The 22,578-nt window shown below is 47.4% G+C and overlaps 1 protein-coding gene across 4 annotated transcripts in view; it reads left to right on the top strand.

Annotated features, from left to right (window-relative positions):
* The window catches only part of AFAP1L1 (actin filament associated protein 1 like 1), a 68,564-nt gene that overhangs the window by 30,303 nt on the left and 15,683 nt on the right, over positions 1-22,578 (top strand). For all 4 annotated transcript variants that reach the window (XM_030927150.1, XM_030927151.1, XM_030927152.1 and 1 more), the window contains exons 5-15: positions 876-984; positions 4,766-4,864; positions 5,862-6,073; positions 8,435-8,614; positions 10,563-10,655; positions 13,942-14,035; positions 14,272-14,424; positions 15,848-16,059; positions 17,683-17,828; positions 18,490-18,562; positions 20,704-20,815. In XM_030927150.1, the coding sequence (XP_030783010.1) occupies positions 876-984; positions 4,766-4,864; positions 5,862-6,073; positions 8,435-8,614; positions 10,563-10,655; positions 13,942-14,035; positions 14,272-14,424; positions 15,848-16,059; positions 17,683-17,828; positions 18,490-18,562; positions 20,704-20,815 (1,483 nt within the window). The remainder of the gene's footprint in view (positions 1-875; positions 985-4,765; positions 4,865-5,861; positions 6,074-8,434; positions 8,615-10,562; positions 10,656-13,941; positions 14,036-14,271; positions 14,425-15,847; positions 16,060-17,682; positions 17,829-18,489; positions 18,563-20,703; positions 20,816-22,578) is intronic.

The following is a 22,578-nucleotide window of genomic DNA, read 5'->3' as shown; positions in this document are numbered from 1 at the left end:
CGTCACCACCCCAACTTCTGATTGCATAACATAAGCCGGGCTGTGGGAAAAGCTCCGGACCAGGAGTTGGGTGACCTCTGCCCGCCCCCGTGGCTCTGCTGTGTAGCCTTGGGCGAGTTGCTTCTCTTCTCTGAGCCTGAGTTTGTCACCTACAGAATGAAAGACTGGACCAGATGTAGGATGCCCAACCTTGGGGCCATAGAATTAGAGCAAAGGGCTCATAATCACAACAAGCTTTATCTGTCAACTGCATAATTCATTGTCATCATCACTAGCAACGGTACCAGTCACTAACAACTTACTATGTCCTTTACATGCTGACAGCAACTGAATGAGGCTGGCACAATTGTTATGCCCATTTTACAGATGAGGAAACTGAGGCTCAGAGAGAATGAGTGATATGACCCATGTCCCACAACTCACACGTGGCAAAACTTAGCTGTAAAGCCATGGTTCCCCTGGCCCAGTGGCTCAGCACTCAGCTGCAGGTGGTCCTGCCTCACTAAAGAACAGGCCTCACGCTTCCTTGTCCTACTGCACCTCGTGTGTGTGTAGACATGGTTACAAAGTAGTGCAGAACTCACAGTAGCTTCTGGTAATTCTGCATGTGCTCAGTAAAAAGTATGACTACTGCTGTTTGGCAGTCCACAAAACTTGCAGACATTCCAGGGGAACCCTGATGATTAAAAAAATTGGGGTAAGAAGCACTGGATAAATATGCCCACAAGTTTTGCCAGCTCTGTGGCTCTATTAAAAGGTATGGCTTCACATCCACACTGCCTCCTGCCTTCCACAAGCTCCTGCCTCCCTCTCCCTCAGTCTCCCTCTCCCCACTCTACTCCACTCCCCTAGCCCTCTTTTTTGTCTCCTTGCAGGCAGCCAACCTGCCTCCACCACTCCCCAACAAACCTCCCCCTGAGGACTACTATGAAGAGGCCCTTCCTCTGGGACCCGGCAAGTCACCTGAGTACATCAGCTCCCACAGTAAGTTCTGGTCCCCTTGGTGGGGCTGGGGACTTCCCCTCCCTGAGAAGCCAAATCTCAGCTCCTCTGTGTCCTGCGGGAGCTGGAAGTGCAAGCCTGTCACCCTCCCAACCATGTCACCATTGACTGAGGAGAAGCTGCCCTGGGCACCTGGCCTCTTTGGTGACAGCCTGGGTGGACCAGTGTGTGTGGCCCCAGGGGCTAGGGACTTAGGTTCTAGTCCCAGATCTGTGTGGCCTTGGAAAATCCCCTTGCCCTCTGGATCTCTGTTCTTCCACCCTTAAAACAAGAAAGAGGAACCAGACACACCGTGTCGGTGTGCTAGGAGGCAGCTACACAGATGACCACCACTATACTGTTCCCCCTACTAAAACTGCTAACCCAAGTGCTCCTCTCGAGCGGGTGGTGAAATTGTTTCAGTAGACTCACATCCTACAGGTGGGTTAGGTTATCGAGTCAATGCATAAAATAAAAAGCACACGGTCCAAACCAGAGGTTGTCAGAGTAGAGTGGGGGTACCCAGGGGTTCATAAGATGATGTAGGCAGAAATATCAGAAGGTTTATTTCTATTTAGTTCAACACATCTTTTAACAAATTCCATGTGAATGTTTTGTAGTATTTATAATCTGATAATAGCATATTTGTAAAAAAAAGTTTATATATACACATACAGCATACAAAAATACACATAAATATATGTATATATTTTTACTAGTAGGTGGGTGCAGTAAAATAATTTAGTGGGCACTGGTACAGGTTACCACTGAAAATCTCTTAAATGGGCCATAAAGGAGAGTCTTTGGTCTTTCCATCAGTTTTCTCCAGCATTGCAACACATGGACGTTCTTTTGAGTGAAGATCAGATGAAGTCACTTGTTTGGGTAAAAGGACTTAATGTTACATATAAGAAACTATATCCTAATGTTTGGATCGCTCAGCATGAGTAGTTGAATTTGTATAAGATACTGTTTGTGTGATGCTACTCTGTCATTGAGCAGCACAGCGGAATGTTCTCCAACCACCAAAAAATCATCAGATTTCTAAAATGAATTCTGGTCGGCACAGACAGATAGGTTTTATAATGTCATTGAAAACAGCAAACACAAAATACTGCGTACAATTCCATTTGTTTTTTTAAATGGGGTGTACACACACACACACGTATACATACATGCATGCATCCGTTTTAACAATTTTTCAAGGATATGCAAGGAACTATTAATAGGATTTTCCTGTGGGAAATTAATAGAAATATGGGTGAAGGGAACATATTTTTTCATTCATACTCTTTTGTATTACTGTTTGTGCTTGTTATCATGGTTGAATTTTTTTATTGTGGTAAAATACACATAAGATTAACCATCTCCACCATTTCAAACTGTCCAACAAGTGACATTTAGTACATTCAGTACATTCACAGTGTTCGCAGCCATAACTACTATCTAGTCCCCAAACATTGTCATCACCACAGAAGGAAGCCCATGCCACTAAGCAGTCACTCCCCATTCCCCACCCCAGCCCCTGCTAACCACCAATTCACTTTCTGTCCATATGGATTTGCCTATTCTGGACATTTCACATAAATGGAATCATATAATCTGTGGCCTTTTGTGCCTGGCTTCTTTCACTTAGCGTGTTTTCTAGGTTCATCCATGTTGTAGCATGCCTCAGAACTTCTTTCCTTTCTATGGCTGAACACTATCCCACCATAGGGATAGCCCACATTGTGCTTATTCATTCCTCAGCTGATGGATCTTGGGCCAGTTGCACCTTTTGGCTATGGTGCTTGGACCAGGTAATCCACAGCCCTCTTCAGCCTTGATAGTCTCAGGTTCTGTGTTATCGCAGACAGCTGTTGGGATGTAAAACAGCCAACTTTATTTTATACATTCAAGGGCAGGGAACAAAGTGCTGCTGGGCCTTCAATCCCAGGTCAAGCCTAATGGCTAGATGGGGCTCCTTCACCTCCCCAGGGAGCTCACTTCCCTCTCAGACAGGGCAGAGAAAACACCTCCCAGAAGCCGCTGGAATCCTGGGGTAGAAGGAGAGGACTTCAGGAAGGGCTGGGAACCTTGTCCAGGGAAAGCACGCCAAGCCCATCAGGGAGTATCCTTCCTCTCGCACACAGCGTCCAGCCCTGCCAGGTGCCTGATTACTGTGCCCCCATGCCCCCTCACCCTTCCCCACTTCACACCTCTGGCACTGGTGAACACCCCGTTCACCTCCCAGGAGATGTCCAGCGTCTGAGGCCTCAGAGTGCCTGCTGGAAAGGCGGGCTCCGAGCCTCACTTGGGAGATAGAACTGGGTGTCCCTATCACCGGTGCTGCTGTCTTCAGGAAATAGATGCACAGGAGGGGCTAGGAGCCCAGAGCAGCATTCTGAAGAGCAGTGTGCTGTGAGAGTGAGTTGGACTGGGTGAAGGATGGCTTCCTGGAGGGGGGATGTGCACCATCCCCTGAGCCAGCACCCCCAGTTCTGATCCAGGTTCTGTCACCAGCAAACTGTGTGTGGCTTGTTTCCTTGTCTGTAAAATGGGGCTGATCTCTAACTCCCTGCTTTGTGGGAATCAAAGGAGACAATCACAGTAATAACAGCTGGCACTTGTTTAGCATATTGTGTGTGCCAGGCACTGTCCTAAGAATTCACATGCATTGTATCACTAAGCCAAGGTGGGAATTGCTCATGTCACTTTCCAGATCAAGAATCTGAAATGCAGAGACTTTTCTTTTTGAGATTACTCAGTAAATGATAGAGGTAGGACTTGAACTCAACTCTGATTGATCCTAAAGCACATGCTCTTAACCATCTGAACTCAAAGTATGTTTCAGGGACTGCCTGTATCAAAATAACATTTTTAAAAAATTATTGAATAAATTTTCCCAACTCATTGGAGTCCAATATATTTTCTATTTTTATGGATGTTTAGAATTTTCATATTAAATAGTCATTTTTTAATGCAGATTCCTCAGCCCAGCCCACTCCAATGAAACAGAATCTCTGGAGATACAGCCCAGGGGTCTGCATTTTCAAACAACTCCCAGATGATTCTGATACAGAATACAGTTTGAGACATCGCACTAACACCAGCACTGCACTGTACTACCTCCCAGCTCCAAATGAGAAGGTGTTGTGAAAATCTGCACAGGCAGTTGTAGTCACTATTATGCGCAATATTATTATCTCCTCTAGTTCAATTCTTCCTTTGCAGTCCCAGAGGTTTAGAAGGAAGTGAGAGGAAGGGCTGAGGTGGAAGAAGATGAGAAGGCAGAGCAGGGAGGGAGGTCTCAGCCCAGGCAGCTGGTACATTGCTCCCTGCAGTACAAAAATCAGAGCTGTGACCAACACACACCACACACACACACACACACACACACACACACACACACACACACACCATGCACACATGCAATACTCTGGCGTCATTGAGGAGGAGCTGACCACTCCCTGCCTAAGGAAGTCAGAGGAAAGCTCTTTGATCTGGGTCTTGATGGATGAGAAGTCCTCTGGCAGAAGAGAGAGAGCACAGGGAACAGCACGAATACGGGCCGGGAGATATGACAGCCCAGCAGGGCAGTTTCTGGTGACAGGAGCAGAGGGACTGTGGGGAGCTAGAACAGATGAGATGCAGAGAGGAGGCCCCACACCCTGGCCCAGAGCTGCTCAGAGTGCCTGCTGTCTCTTCCCTGAGGAGGAGTAGGGGTGTCAGGGTCTCCCCCAGTCCTGGCCCCTGGAGTCTGCCTGCATTTCTCCAAAGTGCAGCTCTTTCTGACAACCCACAGATGGCTGCAGCCCCTCGCACTCAATTGTGGATGGCTACTATGAGGACGCAGACAGCAGCTACCCTGCAACCAGAGTGAACGGCGAGCTTAAGAGCTCCTGTAAGTACCAGGTGGGCATCCAGATGCTGGGCAGGGCTTCTGCCCTTGCCCTGGCTGTTAGCATGCGTGTGCCCACCAGCCCCTCACCCAGACCGTGGTCACCAGAGAGGCCCCAAAGCCCTTGTTTTGGGTGACCCCAGCACTCAGTGGAAGGACCGCTGGAATGAGTCAGGAGGCCTGGATCGAACCCTTTCCCTGACTTTTGATAACTGATCTTAGGTGAGTAATTTCTTTTCGCTGAGCCTCAAGTTTCCTTATCTATAAAATGGAGATTTGCTGGGTTATCATGAAAATAATGAAAGACAACAGATGTCAAGATGAAGGGGTAATGACAATAGCATAATTTATTGAGCATTTATTGGGTGCCAAACACTTGGCTAAACACTGTCCATTCATTGGTCTTCAAATAGCCGGCTGAAGTGGGTATCTTGTTTATTATGATCATTTTACTGATGAGGACCCTGAAGCTCTGAGAAGGGAAGTAACCAAGATCGCAAAGCAAGGGATAAATCAGTACAACAAAATGCAAAAGTAGGGGCCAGCCAGGCATGGCTCACACCTGTAATCCCAGCACTTTGGGAGGCCAAGGCAGGTGGATCACCTGAGGTCAGGAGTTGGAGACCAGCCTGGCCAACATGGTGAAACCCCATCTCTACTAAAAATACAAAAGTTATCCGGGTGTGGTGGTGGATGCCTGTAATCCCAGCTACCTGGGAGGCTGAGATAGGAGAATCACTTGAACTCGGGAGGCGGAGGTTGCAGTAAGGCAGAGGTTGCCGTAAGCTGAGATCACACCACTGCAGTCCAGCCTGGGTGACACAGCGAGACTCCATCTCAAAAAAGAAAAAAAGTAGAGGCCTTAGTCATTACCAGTGTCATGCCTTATGCCCATGCCTTCCTAGCCTCAGGCCCCAGTGCAGGGATGGCTGCAGAGGGGTGAGAAGGGGTGCTTCCCCAGAATGGCACAGTGACAGATCCTTTCCCATGACGCCTGCAGATAATGACTCTGACGCAATGAGCAGCTCCTATGAGTCCTACGATGAGGAGGAGGAGGAAGGGAAGAGCCCGCAGCCCCGACACCAGTGGCCCTCAGAGGAGGCCTCCATGCACCTGGTGAGGGAATGCAGGATATGTGCCTTCCTGCTGCGGAAAAAGCGTTTCGGGCAGTGGGCCAAGCAGCTGACGGTCATCAGGGAGGACCAGCTCCTGGTGAGTGGTCTAGCAGCAACCGTGTGCCTTGGCCTCACATGGACTTGCATGTGGGTGTGTCTCTACATACATGTGGATATGTCTGCCTTGGGCATACCCGAAATGACTTGGTGCACAGAAGCTCAAAGCCCCCATGCTCCCAAGATCACGACTTTCCCCACTGGAGCAGAATTTAAACACACACACACACACACACACACACACACACACACACACACACACACACATATACACACACTCTCTGTCTCTGTCTCTCTCTCTCTCTCTCTCAAATTTAAAGACCTGGGCTAGGCACGGTTGCTCACACCTGTAATCCCAGCACTTTTGGAGGCCAAGGCAGGTGGATCACTTGAGGTCAGGAGTCCGAGACCAGCCTGGCCAACATGGTGAAACCCCATCTCTACTAAAAATACAAAAAAATTAGCCAGGTGTGGTAGTGTGTGCCTGTAGTCCCGGCTACTTGGGAGGCTGAGTCAGGAGAATCACTTGAAACCAGAAGGCTGAGATTGCAGTGAGCCGAGATCGTACCACTACACTCCAACTTGGGCAACGGTGTGAAACTCCATCTCAAAAACCAAAAAAAAAAGACCTGATATAGGCTTTACCATGTTTTTGTTTTGTCAAAAAAGAAGAGTTATCACTTTTAAATTTTTGTTGTTTTTCATTATGCAAGTAAATGTGCTTATTTATAAACTAGAGAAAAACAGATGAAACGTGATTTTAAAAAAACCATTGACCAAACATCAATAATTTCACTGACCAAGAGATAACCACTATTAAGCTCTAGTGTACACATTTGCACCCTCATTTCCATACATCTGTCTTTTATAAAACGAATCCCCTACGAAACTCAATTGTTCTATTACTTGCTTTTTTAAAGAAGGGTTTTTTTAATACTTGCCATCTCTCAGCCTATCATTTCATAAAAGAAAGAGCACCTTTAACTACAAAGTAAGAGGATAAACATAATTTCAGAAAAAGAATAGCTTCTCTCCCCAGAAATCTGTTGACAAGCCTTGCCCAACACGAATGCGTCTGAAACATAACCTTTTCTCACTCCAGAGCGGCACTAGTCCAAGGGACATGACAAACCTCTTTCCAGTGGTACCCCTTCTATGTTTTTCTCCACACATTGCAGTAGCTAGGACCTCAAGCACAATGCAAACAGAAGTGGGAGAGCAGGCGTCCTTGTCTCAGTCTAGAGCTCCAAAGGGAAGTCACTGTTAAGGCTGGGTATGGTGACTCATGCCTGTAATCCCAGCACTTTGGGAGGCTGAGGCAGGAGGATCACTTGAAGCTAGGAGTTCAAAACCAGCATGGGCAGCAAAGCAAGGCTCCATCACTACAAAAAAAACAAAATGTTTTTTATTTAGCCAGGCATAGTGGTATGCACCTGTAGTCCCAGCTGCTCAGGAGTCTGAGGCAGGAAGATTGCTCGAGCCCAGGAGTTTGAAGCTGCAGTGAGCTATGATCACAGCACTGCACTCCAGCGTGGGTGATAAAGCAAGACCCAGTCTCTAAAAATAATAATAATAATAATTTACCATTCAGGATGACATTTGCTGTGGTTGGTTTGTAGATGAAAATGTTCCTTATGATTACATTAAGGAGATCCCTCTATTCTTAGTTCACTTAAATGGATGCTGAATTTTATCAAATACTTTTTCTAGCTCTATTCAGATATGTGATTTTTGGCCTTTTTTTCTGTTCATATGGTTAATGATACAGTTGGTCTTTGAATGTTAAACTGCTCTGGCATTCCTAGGATAAACCCCACTTGGTCTTGATGCAGTTGCTTTTTACATACATCTGGAATCCATTTGCTAGCATTTTGTTCAGGGCTTTTGTGATTGTGTTATGAGAGAAATTAGCGTATAATTTTCTCTTTTTGTAATGTCATTGTCAGGTTCTGGTATGAAAGTAATGCTGGACTCATAAAAAAAGATGGGGAAGTGAGAATCATTGTTCATAAACTATTGACTTCCCAAGGCCAACCCTCCATCTCTGCTAGAATTCTGTCTCCCAAATTCCTGCCAGGTAGATTTTTAACTGGCTTCCTCCTGAGCCAGCCCATTTCTTCTCTGCTTCTTTAGGATAACCTGGTCTTCCTAGGATTATGCTACAGTCTGCCTCTTCCCAAATAGGTAGTTGTGACTGAAAATTGCCCAAAGATGCCTCCTCCCAGGCTTCTTTTCCAGGGTGAACGGCCTGGACCCTTCCGCTATCCTCGCACAGTGCCCATGGCTGGGGGGGGAGGCCTCTAAAGGGAGGTCGGGCCTCCCCCGAGCCTTTGTGTGAGGATGTCTCTCTCCTCTACCCTCTACTTCAGAAGATCCTGATGCCTTTTCTCTCCCTGTCCAGTGTTATAAAAGCTCCAAGGACCGGCAGCCGCATCTGAGGTTGGCACTGGATACCTGCAGCGTCATCTACGTGCCCAAGGACAGCCGGCACAAGAGGCATGAGCTGCGTTTCACCCAGGGGGCTACCGAGATCTTGGTGCTGTCATTGCAGAGCCGAGAGCAGGCCGAGGAGTGGCTGAAGGTGCGTGGCCTGCACCTGACCTTCCCACCTTCCCACCCTTTCTGTCTTCCCCAAGCCAGCCCTCAGTAGAGCTGGCTCCTGTCCCTGGAAGAGCCTCTTGCTCAGTGCCTGAGCCCAAGTGCCCTGTGTGTGGCTAGGGTTTATGTATGGAAATGGGCCTCAGATATATCCAAGAGGCAGACTTCATGCTAGAGACCTATGTTCCTTCTAGTTATTTGAATTCCCTTTCCAAATCCTTACTGTGGGCTTGTTCAGGCTGCACTTGTATACCTTCTGGAACTGGAAGCTTAGTATCTACAAAGGAAGCTGATTTCATCATTAGACTAGTGAATTCTTAAAACTACAACAACAATAAAGGAAAAATCCTTCCTTGCCTTGAAACGTACATCCTTGTAATGACCACCCATGGGCCAGCTTTTGCCTCTGCAGCTACACGGAACAATGAGAGTTACCAAAAAATGAGCACTTACTTTGTGCCATGCATTGTGCCAAGAGCTTTACCTACATGACCTCATTTCTGCTTGAAAATGGGACAAAATATTATGTTCCCTTTTCACAGATGAGGAAACTAAGACGCAGCTTTGAGAACTTATGTGACTTGCCAAAGGTCACACAACCAAAGTGATTGGAGCCAGAATTTGAAGCTAAGAAGTAAGTCTCCTCCAAAGGCCATAGGCAGGATGACATAGTGATGACATGGGAGAGGGGACTTTTTGGCACCCACACTTGAGTCAAGCCCCAGGCCTAAGGGGCACTTACTGGTTGTGTGACCTTCTGCAAATGACTTTGCCCCTCTGTGCCTGTTTTTTTCATCTGTGAAATGGTCCTTGGAAGGATTCTGGAGAGCACTCGGCACAGTGCCTGCCAAGCAGTGAGTGTGTGGCAACTGTCAGTAATTACTGCCGCGATGCCCCACCCCCATTCCTTTACAGCAGACCCCCATCCCTGCACCGCCTCTACTTCACTCTGACACCGTCCCTTCCTCCTCTGATCTTCCTGCTGGAACAATGAAACCAAACACCTCCCTCCCTACCCAGCCCCTTCCTTCCTGTGATAACCAGCCCCCCTGATGGAACATTTGGTGTTTCTCATTACCCCTTTGTCTCAGGAGGGAAGGAAGGGGAGAACCTGCCTGCTGGGGAAGCCTGTACCCCTCCATGGACTGGTTGGGTCAGCAGACGGAGCCCTAGACTGGAGTTAAAAGAGACCTGCCTTGACATTGATCCTGGGCAGCAGTTAGCCCAGAGGTTAACAGTGAGCAGCTGAACTGCCTGCATTTAGTTTCTGGCTCTGCTGCACCTAACAGGTGGCTTCCCCTCTGCAAGGCTCGTCATCTTAAGCTGTAACTCAGGGCTCACAAGGCTGCTGAGGGATAAAATGGGATAATCCACAGAAAGCCACCAGATAGGTGAGCAACAAATGGTGGCTGTGATTATTTCCTGATCTCATGCTTATTGCTGTGTGGCCTTGGCAAGTGAGTGGATGCCTTTAGGAGATAGAGGTGATAACTCCAGCTGCCCTACAGGTTGCTGTAAAGGTGCGCATGGTCACAGAAGCAGGCCCCTCACGCTTGTGAGGCTTTATGGTTCCCATCACTCTTCACATCTGTGGTCCCACTGTCCTCAGGCACTAGGATCATTCCCGTGTTGCAGATGTGGACACTGAGTCCCAGAGCAGGGAAGTGACTCTTCCAAGACCACACAACTAATTAGCCATAAGCCTCTTGGTCCCCATCCTTGTATCTTTTCAACCCAGGGGACAGATATGGGAGAAAGCCATTACAAACCCCAATGTGCCCCACGCATATGCAGGTGGCTATGTCAGCCCATCTCTTCCCCACAGTGGCCCTGACCCTCTGTTCTACAGCATTCACCACACAGACCCCATTCTTCCTTTGCATCGACAGCTTCCCTGCCCACCCGTTCACAGCTGTGTGTCCTCTTCACAGGTCATCCGAGAAGTGAGCAAGCCAGTTGGGGGAGCCGAGGCAGTGGAGGTGCCCAGATCCCCAGTCCTCCTGTGCAAGTTGGACCCGGACAAGGTATATCTGTCTCCACTAGGTCTTTCCCGGGCCAGGCAGTGGCCACTCAACACAGGCTCAACCCCAGGGGAACTCACTGGCTGGGGGGAAAGCCAGGCAACTGCCAAATTGTAGGTGCCCAGCACAGAGCTGGCACAACAGTAGGTGCTTAATAAATGTCTCCTGAATTCATGAATGCATGAACAAACCAGTGCCTGTGCCCAAAGTGCGATACAAACCAGAGGAGGGAGCGACGCACCTGCCAGGACGGGAGGAGGTCACGTGGCAATCGTGCCATGAAAAATAAGTTGAAATTTGTCAATTAGAAAAGGAGGGTATATAATCCCAGCACTTTGGGAGGCCAAGGCGGGCGCATCACTTGAGCCCAGGAGTTCAAGACCAGCCTGGACAACATAGTGACCTCATCTCTAAAACACAAAAATTACAAAACTATTATCCAGGTGTGGTGGCACATGCCTGTAGTCCCCACTACTCAGGAGACTAAGGTAGGAGAATTGCTTGAGCCTGGCAGGTGGAGGCTGCAGTGAGCCATGATTGCACCACTGCACTCCAGCCTGGGCAACAGAGTAAGACCCTGTCTCAGAAAAGAAGAAAGAAAAAAGAGAGAAAGAAGAAAGAGAAGGAGTGTGCCTGTCTGGAACATGAGAGAAGCAGGCATTAGCCAGTTGGTCAGGCTGTTGGCAAATATGTCCCAGTACCTACACATTGCCAGGTATTGTGGGTAACAAAGGGCCTTGGACCCACGTCCTCCCCTTAAGGACATTACAGTCAAGGGGAAGGGTTAAGACCCACAGACACAGGCCTTGCATGATGTAATCAAGGCTTGTATTTATAGACTGTGACTGCATGCCCTGCAGTGTACTAAACGCTTTACGTGTATTAACTGAGGTGATTTTCATAAGAACTCTTTGGGTAGGTACATTTTCAGAGGAGAAAGCTGAGACAGAGATTTGCCCAAGGTCACATGGTAAATAAGAATCATAGCCAGGATTTGAACCCAGACGGTCTAGTTCTTGATGACCATGTTGCCCCTCCTCTCAAGGCCAGGATCCTGGGCACCTGCTTGACAGGTACTCGGTGAGTACCCGGGGCACCCCAGGAACTGTGCTAGCCATTGAAATGCAGTCCAAACACAAACAGGTGCAAGCCCTGCCCTCACAGCACTTCCAGCCCAGTAGGAAGTGGACGTGAATCAAATAGTCACACGGACTTATAAATACCAAGCTGTGTAAATGCTAGGAGGGAAAAGTACCAGGTACCCTGGGGCCCTGCCTCTGCCTCAGCGCCCCAAGAAGGCTTCTCTGAGGAAGTGATATTTCAAATGAAGATGAAAAATTAACAGGGAAGAGGAGGGAAAAGGCACTCTAAGCAGAGGGAAAAGGCGCAGAAGCAGGAAGAAGCGTGGAACTGAAAATGGCCAGTATGGCTAAGCTCAGACAGAAAGGAGAGCCCACAGCCTATTAGAGTATCACAGAAAGCTACAGTGAGTGGAACAGGGGCCCACATTGGCTGGAAGGACGAGAAGGGTGAGGGAAGATGGGCACCTATGTTGAGCCTTAAGGCATAGGCAAGATTTCACTGAGGCAAAGGTGGGCCAAGGGGAGGGAACAGAAGCAAAGGTATGGGATCAAGCAGAGTCACCAGGAGTGGAAGATGTGCCCAGGTGGATGCAAGAGGAGAAGCTCAACCCTATCCTCACTTAGCCTTTGCCATGCGTGAGGCCGGGGGGAAAGCAGCGTTGACGGTGTCAGTGTGTGAGTGTGTGTATGCACACACTTGCCAGCGCATGCTGTGGTGCAGTTTGAAGGATGTGTAGCGAGGAAGAAGAGGCAAGCTGGTAGAGTTGAGATTTCCTGTGGCTGAGCGTCCACAGGGAGGGTAACTAGAATGTTGGGGGTGGTATTTTGGGTGGAGAGTGAGGGTGAGGACGTGATATTGGTGGGTCTGTTCTCCACAGAATCATGTGATTGCAGTGTCACCATCGAGTTCATTCCAAAGTGCTCACGGTACCTCTTTGTATTTGCTCTATCTTGATGAAAAATTTACCATCTGTACACCATTGCAGAACACATGGAGCCATAGTTTCTGTTTCACCATTTGAAGAGGTGATTCTTTATACTTGACAGTCCTGTCCCCTTTCTGACAGCTGTCATGTTTCCAGCCCTTTGGAAATTGAGAGGTGCACATGATCGCCTGTCCTCTCCATCCCCCATTGTTTATGGTGAAGCATCCCTGAGCCTGGTTTGAGAGGCTCTTGGCAGGAAAGGCTTTGGGGCCTCAGAGCTCTGTAATTCCACCTTCTTAAGTGGGTGGATGTCATTTAATCCTGGCCCAAGTGTGGCTGGCACAGTTTAGCTTCTTGAAGAAAGATGGCAGCACACCACACAGGTGTTAGAAATGATACAGTCCGTGGGCCTTCACTTGGGCTGGCTCCCTCACAGCAGCCCTCTGAAGTGGGTGGAATTCAAGTGAGAAAACCCAGCCTTGGGGAGACAGAAGCACTTTCCCACATTCCCATAGCTAATAAGTGATAAGAGAGTCATCATTACTTCCACTCTACATCCCATGGTACCTAGTAGACACTTAATGGACCTTGTATGAATGAATCGATGAATGGTCTAGAGTTGGTGTCATGAGTAAAACTAATTTGGGCTGGCAATGAAATTGTTGACATGTTGTGTGTGCGTGTGTGGGTGTGTGTCCCCTTCCCACCCTCTCCTCCGAGTTAGGATCATAATGGACTCCTGCTGGTCACCAGGTCCCACCATGACTGTTTTGAAAATGTCTGCCAGCTCATCTCTTTTTCTCCATCCTCACTGTCATCTTGGTTCATGCTCTTATTGAGTCTCATCATGACCAGGATGACACTCTCTTAAGTGGCTCTTTTGCTTCCAGTCTTGTCCCCTCTTTTCTATCCCCACAATGCCACTGGAAGTAACTTCCTAAACCAATTTGGATTACATTAGTGTTCCACTTAAATACTTTCCCAGCTTCCTGTCACCTGCCAAATACAGTCCAAATTCCTAAGACATTCATTTCAAAGTGTTATAATTAATTGCCTCCCTCCCCAAATGGACTGTGAATTGCCCAAAGACATAACCATATCTAAGTCATGGTTGTCTTTCCAATACCTGGTATGGTATCAGGCACAGGATAATTGCTGACAAACATTTGTTAACTAATTATCATGTGCTGGGGGAGTTGGAGGGAGATCGAACCAATAAAGGGAAATTCGGGTACCTCTGAATGTGCCCTCTGATGGGGGACTGTCTGTGTCCCTCCTCAGAGGCTGTCTCAAGAGAAGCAGACCTCAGATTCTGACAGCATTGGCATGGGCGACAACTGTTCTACCCTTGGCCGCCGGGAGACCTGTGATCACGGTAGGAGCCTCTGGGGGCTCAGGCTGGGGAATGCTGGAACTGGGCAGGGCCTTGCCCATGGGCACACAGCGGCAGAGCAGGTTCTGATCATTCTGGAGACCCGGGTAAGGTGACCTGGCCTGCCATCCCTGGAGCTGCAGGCCCATCCTGTGTACAGGCTGAAAAGGCCACAGGGAAGACTAAGGATGGGTGAGACTCAGGGCTCCCTCCACTCCCCTGACCCATTTCCCCAACAGGCAAAGGGAAGAAGAGCAGCCTGGCAGAACTGAAGGGCTCAATGAGCAGGGCTGCGGGCCGCAAGATCACCCGTATCATCAGCTTTTCCAAGAAGAAGCCACTGGCCGATGACCTGCAGACATCCTCCACCGAGGAGGAGGTTCCCTGCTGTGGTGGGTCCAGGGCACGGGGATGAAGGGTGTTCAGGTCCTGTGGGCGCGGGCTTCTGGGACTGAGGCCAGGAGACCTCATGCCTCATCCACCTTACCCCCAGGGCAGGGGAGGGAACCTCAGCCTACTGGGAGGCTAAGCCCCACTCCATTTACACTCTAGGCTTTCCCATCACTTCCCTTTCCAGAGGCCCTGACACTCAACGAAAGGAAAAGCCAGCTGACCACTGTATTTCCATGCCCCCTGTGACCTTAGTCCAAATCACTGCCCATCTCTGGGCCCCAGTTTCTCAGTTTCCCCCACGATAACAAGACAGGGGTATCTCATTGCCCAGCATAGAGCGTGCCAGGTGTATAAGTAACAACCCATATTATAGGGAAATTTATTGGAGAAACATATTTAGGTACTTTTTATTATAAATGCATTCAATGTGAATTAAAAGTGATTTGAAGGGGAAAACATTATTTTGCTCATGTAAATGTAGTGTTCCATGTACTGGAATCCAATTTTTAAAAATCATATATTTTGGATATGCAGTAATATTCTAACCCTGAAAAAAAATTTATAAAAGTACATGGCAAGACCAGGCGCAGTGGCTCACCTCTGTAATCCCAGCACTTTGGGAGGCCGAGGAGGGAGGATCGCTTGAACCCTGGAGTTTGAGTCCAGCCTGGGTAACATGGTAAAACCCTGTCTATACCAAAAATACAAAAATTAGCCAAGCATGGTGGTGTATGCCTGTAATCCCAGCTACTTGGGAGGCTGAGGTGGGAGGATCACTTGAGCCCGGGAGGTCAAGGCTGCAGTGAGCCGTGATAGAGACACCGTACTCCAGCTTGGGTGACAGAGGGAGACCCAGTCTTAAAAAATAAATACATAAATAAATACATGGTTACAAAGAAATATTTTGTAATCAGTGAATCAGAGTGCATTATGGTAAAAATAAACAAATTTAAATCTAAAACATTAAGAGGGAATTCTAAACCTGTGGGTCATAGCTACATAGCAGCTGTGCCTTGGTCAATTTTAGGATTATGTAGGTGAGACATTTTTGTTCCCACACGCTGCCACTGGGTGTCAGCATCATCCATTATTTTCCATCTTTCAGTAACAGTTTTGATTTGGGGAGAAAAGGCAAAAGAGTTGTGTTTTTTATACATCGTACGCAGTAGTTCCTGCCCTTTTCATCAAGCTTGGTGTGGCCCAAAGGCTGTGCAGAGATGTACGAATGCCATTATCAGTCCTTGTTTCACAGGTAAGAAATAAACTCAGAGAAAAGCATGCCCAAGGTCACCCTGAGGTCACAGGGGAGAGAAAGGTAACCAGGACCCTGAGGTCTCTTTCCAGCAGACGCAAGGAGCCGCCTTGCGTCCCCATGCTGTCCCGGGGCAGGCTGTGGGAACCTCACACCACTGTCTCCTCCAGGCTACCTGAACGTGCTGGTGAACCAGGGCTGGAAGGAACGCTGGTGCCGCCTGAAGTGCAACACTCTGTATTTCCACAAGGACCACACGGACCTGCGAACCCACGTAAACGCCATCATCCTGCAAGGCTGTGACGTGGCCCCGGGCTTTGGGCCCCGACACCCGTTTGCCTTCAGGATCCTGCGCAACCGGCAGGAGGTGGCCATCCTGGAGGTGAGAGGAGAGGGTGGGATGCGGGTGGTGCTTGGTCTGGGGACTCTGGCCTGAGTGTTGTGTTTTTGTTTGGGGGAGCCCTTGCTGCTGACACCATGGGGACTGAAGGGGAAGGAAAACAAGCCCCGCTCCTGTCAGGTGACCCAAGTAGGATTATAAGACAACATACAGGACGCCCACTTAATTTGAATTTCAGGTAAGCCACGAACATTACCCAAAACGTTTTCATAAAAATATAGGTATGTCCCACGCAAGATTGGAGCTCTATCGATACTAAAATATTATTGTTCATCTGACATTCAAATTAAACAAAACATTCTGTATTTTTATTCACTAAATCTGGCAGCACCAGAACCAACGTTTGTTTTTTCTCCCTTACCTTAAAATCCCAAGCCTGAAAGGCATCTAGTCTAGTCTAACCCATTCAGATTCTGGAATCCCCTCTAAGACCTTTCACCAGTACCCTCCTCTGTGGAGGAGAAGGTCCACTGCCCCTCCCATTGAGCAATTCAAATTTTAGAAAGATTTTCTCCATACTGAGTTGAAATCTTTGAGCTCCAGGAAGGCAATAACTAGGCCTATTCTGCATACTTTTGTTTTTCCAGAACTCACCAGGATGTCCCGCACTAGAATACTATGGGCTCTAGAAATATTTGTTGAACAAATGAGTGAATGAAGTATGATTTCATTTTACCGATTCACTGTCCTTCTTACTCACAGGCAGCAGCCTCCTCTCTGAGGTTACGCAGAATACGTGGACTCTCTCTTCCACATGGCAACCCTTTGGCAATTTAGAATTTAAAATGTTAACACTCGAGGAAAACAGAAAACTAATTTCTCCCATTACAGATAGGAAACTGAGGCCAAGGTAGCCATGTGCTTTATCCAGGAGTCCACCAGTGGTCTCTTGGTCTTGTCCTAGAACCTGACCTCTTGGTCTTGTTTTCTGCCCAAGACCCACTGCCTCTCTCAGTTCTTAAATTTCAAAAAATATCTTCTTTATAACTCACTTTTATTTTTGGTAGTTTGAGATAGGTCCCTTATTTCTCTTATACATGAGCAAAAAAAATGCTTTATTTATTCAAGTTTAGTATTTGTGTGCTAATTTAATTTTATAAGATGCTCTTCAAATGAGAATTAACATAAGTCCATGTTTAGTTGACTGGCAACTTCTTGGAGATTTTCCTATACACAGTATTGTAATTATTTGGCAATTATAACACAAGAAAAAATTTTGATTGAGTTATATGAGAAATGACCTCTTCTAATAAAAAATAAATATTTTTTAAAAATTCAGAGAACACCAAAATGTTGGTTTTATATCCTAATGGTTTGAGGAAGGCTCTGAGAATGGAAAGTGAGGGTAGAGAGGCCTCTGTCTTAGAGAGGTCATCAGGGAGGGCCTCTCTGAGGAGGTGACATTTGAATGGAAACCTGAATAGATGGAAGAAGGGAGCCTCTTGGATTTCTGGATGTGTGCTGTAATCTTATTCCTCTTTGACCCCTGAGTATCGGGTACATAGTCAGTACTTACAAATATTTCTGGGTTTGGCTGAAGTCAACAGGTCTCCAGAAGCTCTGACAGTAGGAAAATGAACTCTACCTTTGCCTCATGTCCTTCAGGCAAGCTGTTCAGAGGACATGGGTCGCTGGCTCGGGCTGCTGCTGGTGGAGATGGGCTCCAGAGTCACTCCAGAGGCACTGCACTATGACTACGTGGATGTGGAGACCTTAACTAGCATCGTCAGTGCTGGGCGCAACTCCTTCCTGTAAGTGTCAGCTGCACCGGCCACACCTGCCCAGGACCTTTCCTGTCTCCATCCCTCTCAGAGGCTGAGTACAGCCCTGGGCACTGGGAGGGAAGGGAGGAGCTAAGGAAAGCTCTGCTTCCTTGGGAAGTTGGAATGGGTGTCTTCCTCTTACAGCAAAGAGTGGGGAGCTGGCTGAAGGAGGTAGCCCAGGGTCAGAGGCAAGCTGTGGATGGAAGGAGCAAAAGTGGAGAAGCCTTGGAGTAGTGGCCTGGGTTCTGCCCTCATGCCATGGGACTTTAAGCTTTCACACATTTGAGCATGGACACATGGCTAGTATATGGCATTCGGGTACTAGAAGAGCCAGGTTCGAGTCCCAGCTCGGTCACCACCAGCAGTGGAAGCTTGCACTGGTTGCTTGCCATCTCAGATCTCTGTTTTCTGACTCATAGAATGGTGGTGATGAATTACCTGCCTTGCAGGTTGTTATGAGAATCACATTGGTCCTGCCTGTGACACCCTAACACAGCCCATGACACGATGCTTCCTGCCATCTTGCTTTACTAATCTGACCTGCCTTAAGAGTTTCTGCCGGAATCAATGAGAGTGGTGGCCAGGAAAACACTATAAGTTGCAAAGCATCATTGTCATTGTCATTGTCATCATACCTTTTATTTTCTAGATATGCAAGATCCTGCCAGAATCAGTGGCCTGAGCCCCGAGTCTATGATGATGTTCCTTATGAAAAGATGCAGGTACAGTCCCTTGGGGCTGCCCAGGAACATGGCAAAGGCCACTTATTAGCTCTCCCTCTTTCTGCTCCCTTTACCTTCTGCCTCAGAGAGATCATTTTCATTTAAGCAGCAGTAGCTAGAAGGGGAGCCCCTTCTTATCATAGAGCATGGCTCAGGATGAGGAATCCCCGGCACAGGAGGCTGGGTGGTGCAGTGGAAAGAGACCCAGGTTGGGAGGAAGAAAGGGCTCTGTAGACTGCCAAGCACTACCAAAAGGTGAGGCATCGTCTCCAGTTTGAGCAAGATGCTGGGACCCTCCTCCTGTTTACTGCTCTGTGAACTTATCCTCCTGATTCTGTGGTGTCTGGGGCGGGTGCTGACTCTGGGGCCAACCTGCAAGCCTTCACCTAGTGACTTCGTGATCTGGGAGCTTCAGCTCCCAGGCCAGTCTCCATGTTTTGCTTGCTAAGCCAGGGAGATACCAACTTACTAATTTACAGTGAGGCCTGAGTAGCCATCACATGACCTGGAATGCTCCTGGCAGCATGCCCTGTGCTGTCTCCGCCCTCAGAAAGCGAGAGGAGAGCCACATTCCAACCAGACGCTGGTGGGTGGGTCAGGCCTCACCATTAGCAGGAGTGAGAGGCAATTAAGCTTTGTCTGCAGATGTGTCTGCAGACAGGACCTCTGCCTTGGATGGTGCTGGATGACACACTGAGTTTTCACCTCTAAGACTCCCTTTTCTGGAAATTTCTCCAGTCATCCTTCTGTTCATATGATCTTTCTTCAGACTCAGATAAACCTGTGGATGCAGCTTGAGGTTTTTCTCAGTTGCAGAGTTTAGTGGCCAGATAGCTTAGCACTTAAGGATGTGAAGTTTGAGTCAGACTCAGGGCTGTTGGTCTTCGCTTCCTGACTCCAAAAGGATATGATAAAACCTACCTTCTTGGATGGCTGCAAGAATTAAATAATACTTTATGTAAGAAAGTTTAGGCAAGGTCTGGGTGCCATGGCTCATGCCTATAATCCTGGTACTTTAGGAGGCTGAGGTGGGTGAATCACTTGAGGCCAGGAGCTCGAGTCCAGCCTGACCAACATGGCAAAACCTCATCTCTACTTAAAAACTATAAAAATTAGCCAGACATAGTGGCACATGCCTGTAGTCCCAGCTACTTGGGACGCTGAGGCAGGAGGATCGCTTGAACCCAGGAGGTGGAGGTTGCAGTGAGCCAAGATCATGCCACTGAACTCCAGCCTGGGCAACAGAGCGAGACTCTGTCTCAAAAAAAAACAAAAACAAAAACAAATGTTTAGGCTGGGCACAGTGGTGGCTCATACCTGTAATCCTAGCACTTAGGGAAGCTGAGGTGGTGGATCACTTAAGCCCAGGAGTTTGAGACTAGCCTGGCCAACATGGCAAAACCCTGTCTCTACAAAAATTAGCCGGGCATGGTGGTGCGCACCTGTTGTCCCAGCTACTCGGGAGGCTCAGGTGGGAGGATCGCTTGAGTCCAAGAGGTTGAGGCTGCAGTGAGCCATGATCACACCACTGCACTCAAAAGAAGAAATTAGCACAGTGCCTAGACATTGCAAGTTCTTATACAGAGGAGTAAATAGTACTGTTGTTGACAACATCATTATTATATTACATTATTATCATATTTAACTCATGGTTTCCTAAGCTTTCACTGGATTTTTAGTATTCTTAATATTCTTCATGCACAAATGTATAGTTAATCTATTAAGTTATGTAACTTCTATCACTGGCTCATCTCATCCAGGACTTTTCTTCTTGAGGGAAGACTCTTTTCTTTTTGAGGCAATTCAGAAAATCAGGATACTTCCAAATGTTCTAAAGACAAAAATATCTATGATAAATCAAATATAGCCACCCACAGTCTTTTGAGATTTTCTAATTTTCGTCTCAGCAGGTACTACAGTTTAGGGTTGCCTTCTGCTGCCCCCAGCAGAAAAGTATGAGGTTCAAATGATACACTGCTAGCAAAAGTGCTTTATAATTTTTGAGTGCTATGCAAGTCTAAAAATGTAAAACCAAAATCTCAGAGCAAGAAGACCCCATACTGAGCAAAGACCGTAGTACAGCCTGCATTGATGAGTCTGCACCTGCCTGAACTTGACTGTCTTCCTCCATCTCCCACCAGGACGAGGAGCCCGAGCGCCCCACAGGGGCCCAGGTGAAGCGTCACGCTTCCTCCTGCAGTGAGAAGTCCCATCGCGTGGACCCGCAGGTCAAAGTCAAACGCCATGCCTCCAGTGAGTTGTGTGTGGGCCTCCCCTGCTGACTAGGGAGGAAGGGAAGGAAGCAGTCTATAGGAGGGATCTCAAAATCAGGTCCTCTGGTGGGTAAATAAATGCGCAAAGTGAGATGCAAGAAAATACTCTACCCTAAGAAAAATCACAGAGCAAGCACAATGAAAAAGGGCAGCTAGCATGAGGCCTCAGAGGAAAAATGACAGGGAGTTGGGGGGTAGGGAGGTACTATAGGAAACTGATACCCAGTTTCCTCAGGTCCCAAATATAGGGGAGGCTGCTGCTCAGCTCCAACAGACGATCCCCATGAAGCAGTACCAGGCCCCTAACACCAGATTTGCCAATTACTTAAAAGAGACAGAAATCTAGACTTTAGGTGAAATCTACTTATTTTTTAATATCAGCAACTATTTTTTTTTAATTTAGCACTGAATGAGGCCAAATAGAGAGAGAGAGAGAGAGAGAGAGAGAGAGAGAGAGAGAGAGAGACTGTTGACAAGCTGTATCTGTTTCAGAGGCTAACAATTTGTGATTTCTGATCTGGGGTAGTAAGTGGAGAACTGAACCCATCCGAATACCCTGGAGCCAGCTGCCATGAAAGCCACATCTCACCTTGGTGTCCCGCCCTAGCTCTGCCTAGCACCCCACAGGAGCTCAGTGAATTGCCTGATTGCCACACTGCACAGTAATGACTAAGTATGCCAGGCAACTCTGTTGTAAATTCTGTTTTACTTCCAACAGTAATCTGTGCTCCTGTGTGATTTATCTTTATGAAGAAGCCAGCTTCCTGTGGGACAGCATGTTCCAAAAGTTTTTTCTTTGTTCCTTTACATTTATTCCCCCTGCATCTCAACAGAGTCAAGTTCTGTTCTACGCTTTTTGTAAACTTACTTTTATATTTTAATACCTATTTTTTAAAATACTTTTCTATATTATGGCTCCATTTCATTTGTATAGATCATCCCTTCCGAGGGTCAGGAAATCTGTATTCCATTCCTCATTCCTCCCTTGACTACTGAATTACTGTGTACCTCTGGGAAAAGTCCTTTCCCCTCTCTGAGCCTGAGTTTCCTCTCTGAACAATCAGAAGGGTGTTGTTTAACTTTGCACTCTACTCTCAGAGATACTGGAAATGCAGGGCCTTGTGAAATGCCCATTTTAAAATGGAAATCTAAACTGAAAAAAAGCATGTAAGATTAAAGAAATCACCGAATGTTAATGACAACAACAAAAAACTAACAAGCACACACAAAAAAGTAGACCCTTTCTTCAGATCAAATCTTATATGAAAGCAAAGATTATAAAAGAAAATAAAAGTGGAACTACTCTGGTTGAGGCCCACTTGGCCTCCACTTTTCCTGTTAGCCATCACCGTGGGGTCATAAGTTTCCTTGAAGGGCAGTGGGAAACCACGGTGGAAGACTGCTAATGAATTCCAACAAGGTTGTTTTTTAGATGAAGAAACTGAAGAAAATAGAAGATATATTAATCCATTTCTCCTGCTATAACAAAATCCCATAAGCTAGGTAACTTATAAATAACAGAAATTTATTTCTCATTGTTCTGGAGGCTGGGAAGTCTGAGATCAAGGTGGCAGCCGATTTGGTGTCTGGTGAGGGCCTGTTTCCTGGTGTTGACCATCTTTTTGCTCCCTGGGGTCTCTTTCCCAAGGGCACTAATCACACCCATGAGGGCTCCACCCTGGTGACCTAATCACCTACCAAAGGCCCCACCTCCAAGTGCCATCACATAGGGGATTAGGTTTC

Source organism: Rhinopithecus roxellana, chromosome 3 (genome assembly GCF_007565055.1).
Source record: "Rhinopithecus roxellana isolate Shanxi Qingling chromosome 3, ASM756505v1, whole genome shotgun sequence".
Lineage (NCBI taxonomy): Eukaryota > Metazoa > Chordata > Mammalia > Primates > Cercopithecidae > Rhinopithecus > Rhinopithecus roxellana.
This window is presented reverse-complemented; position numbering and strand designations above follow the sequence as displayed.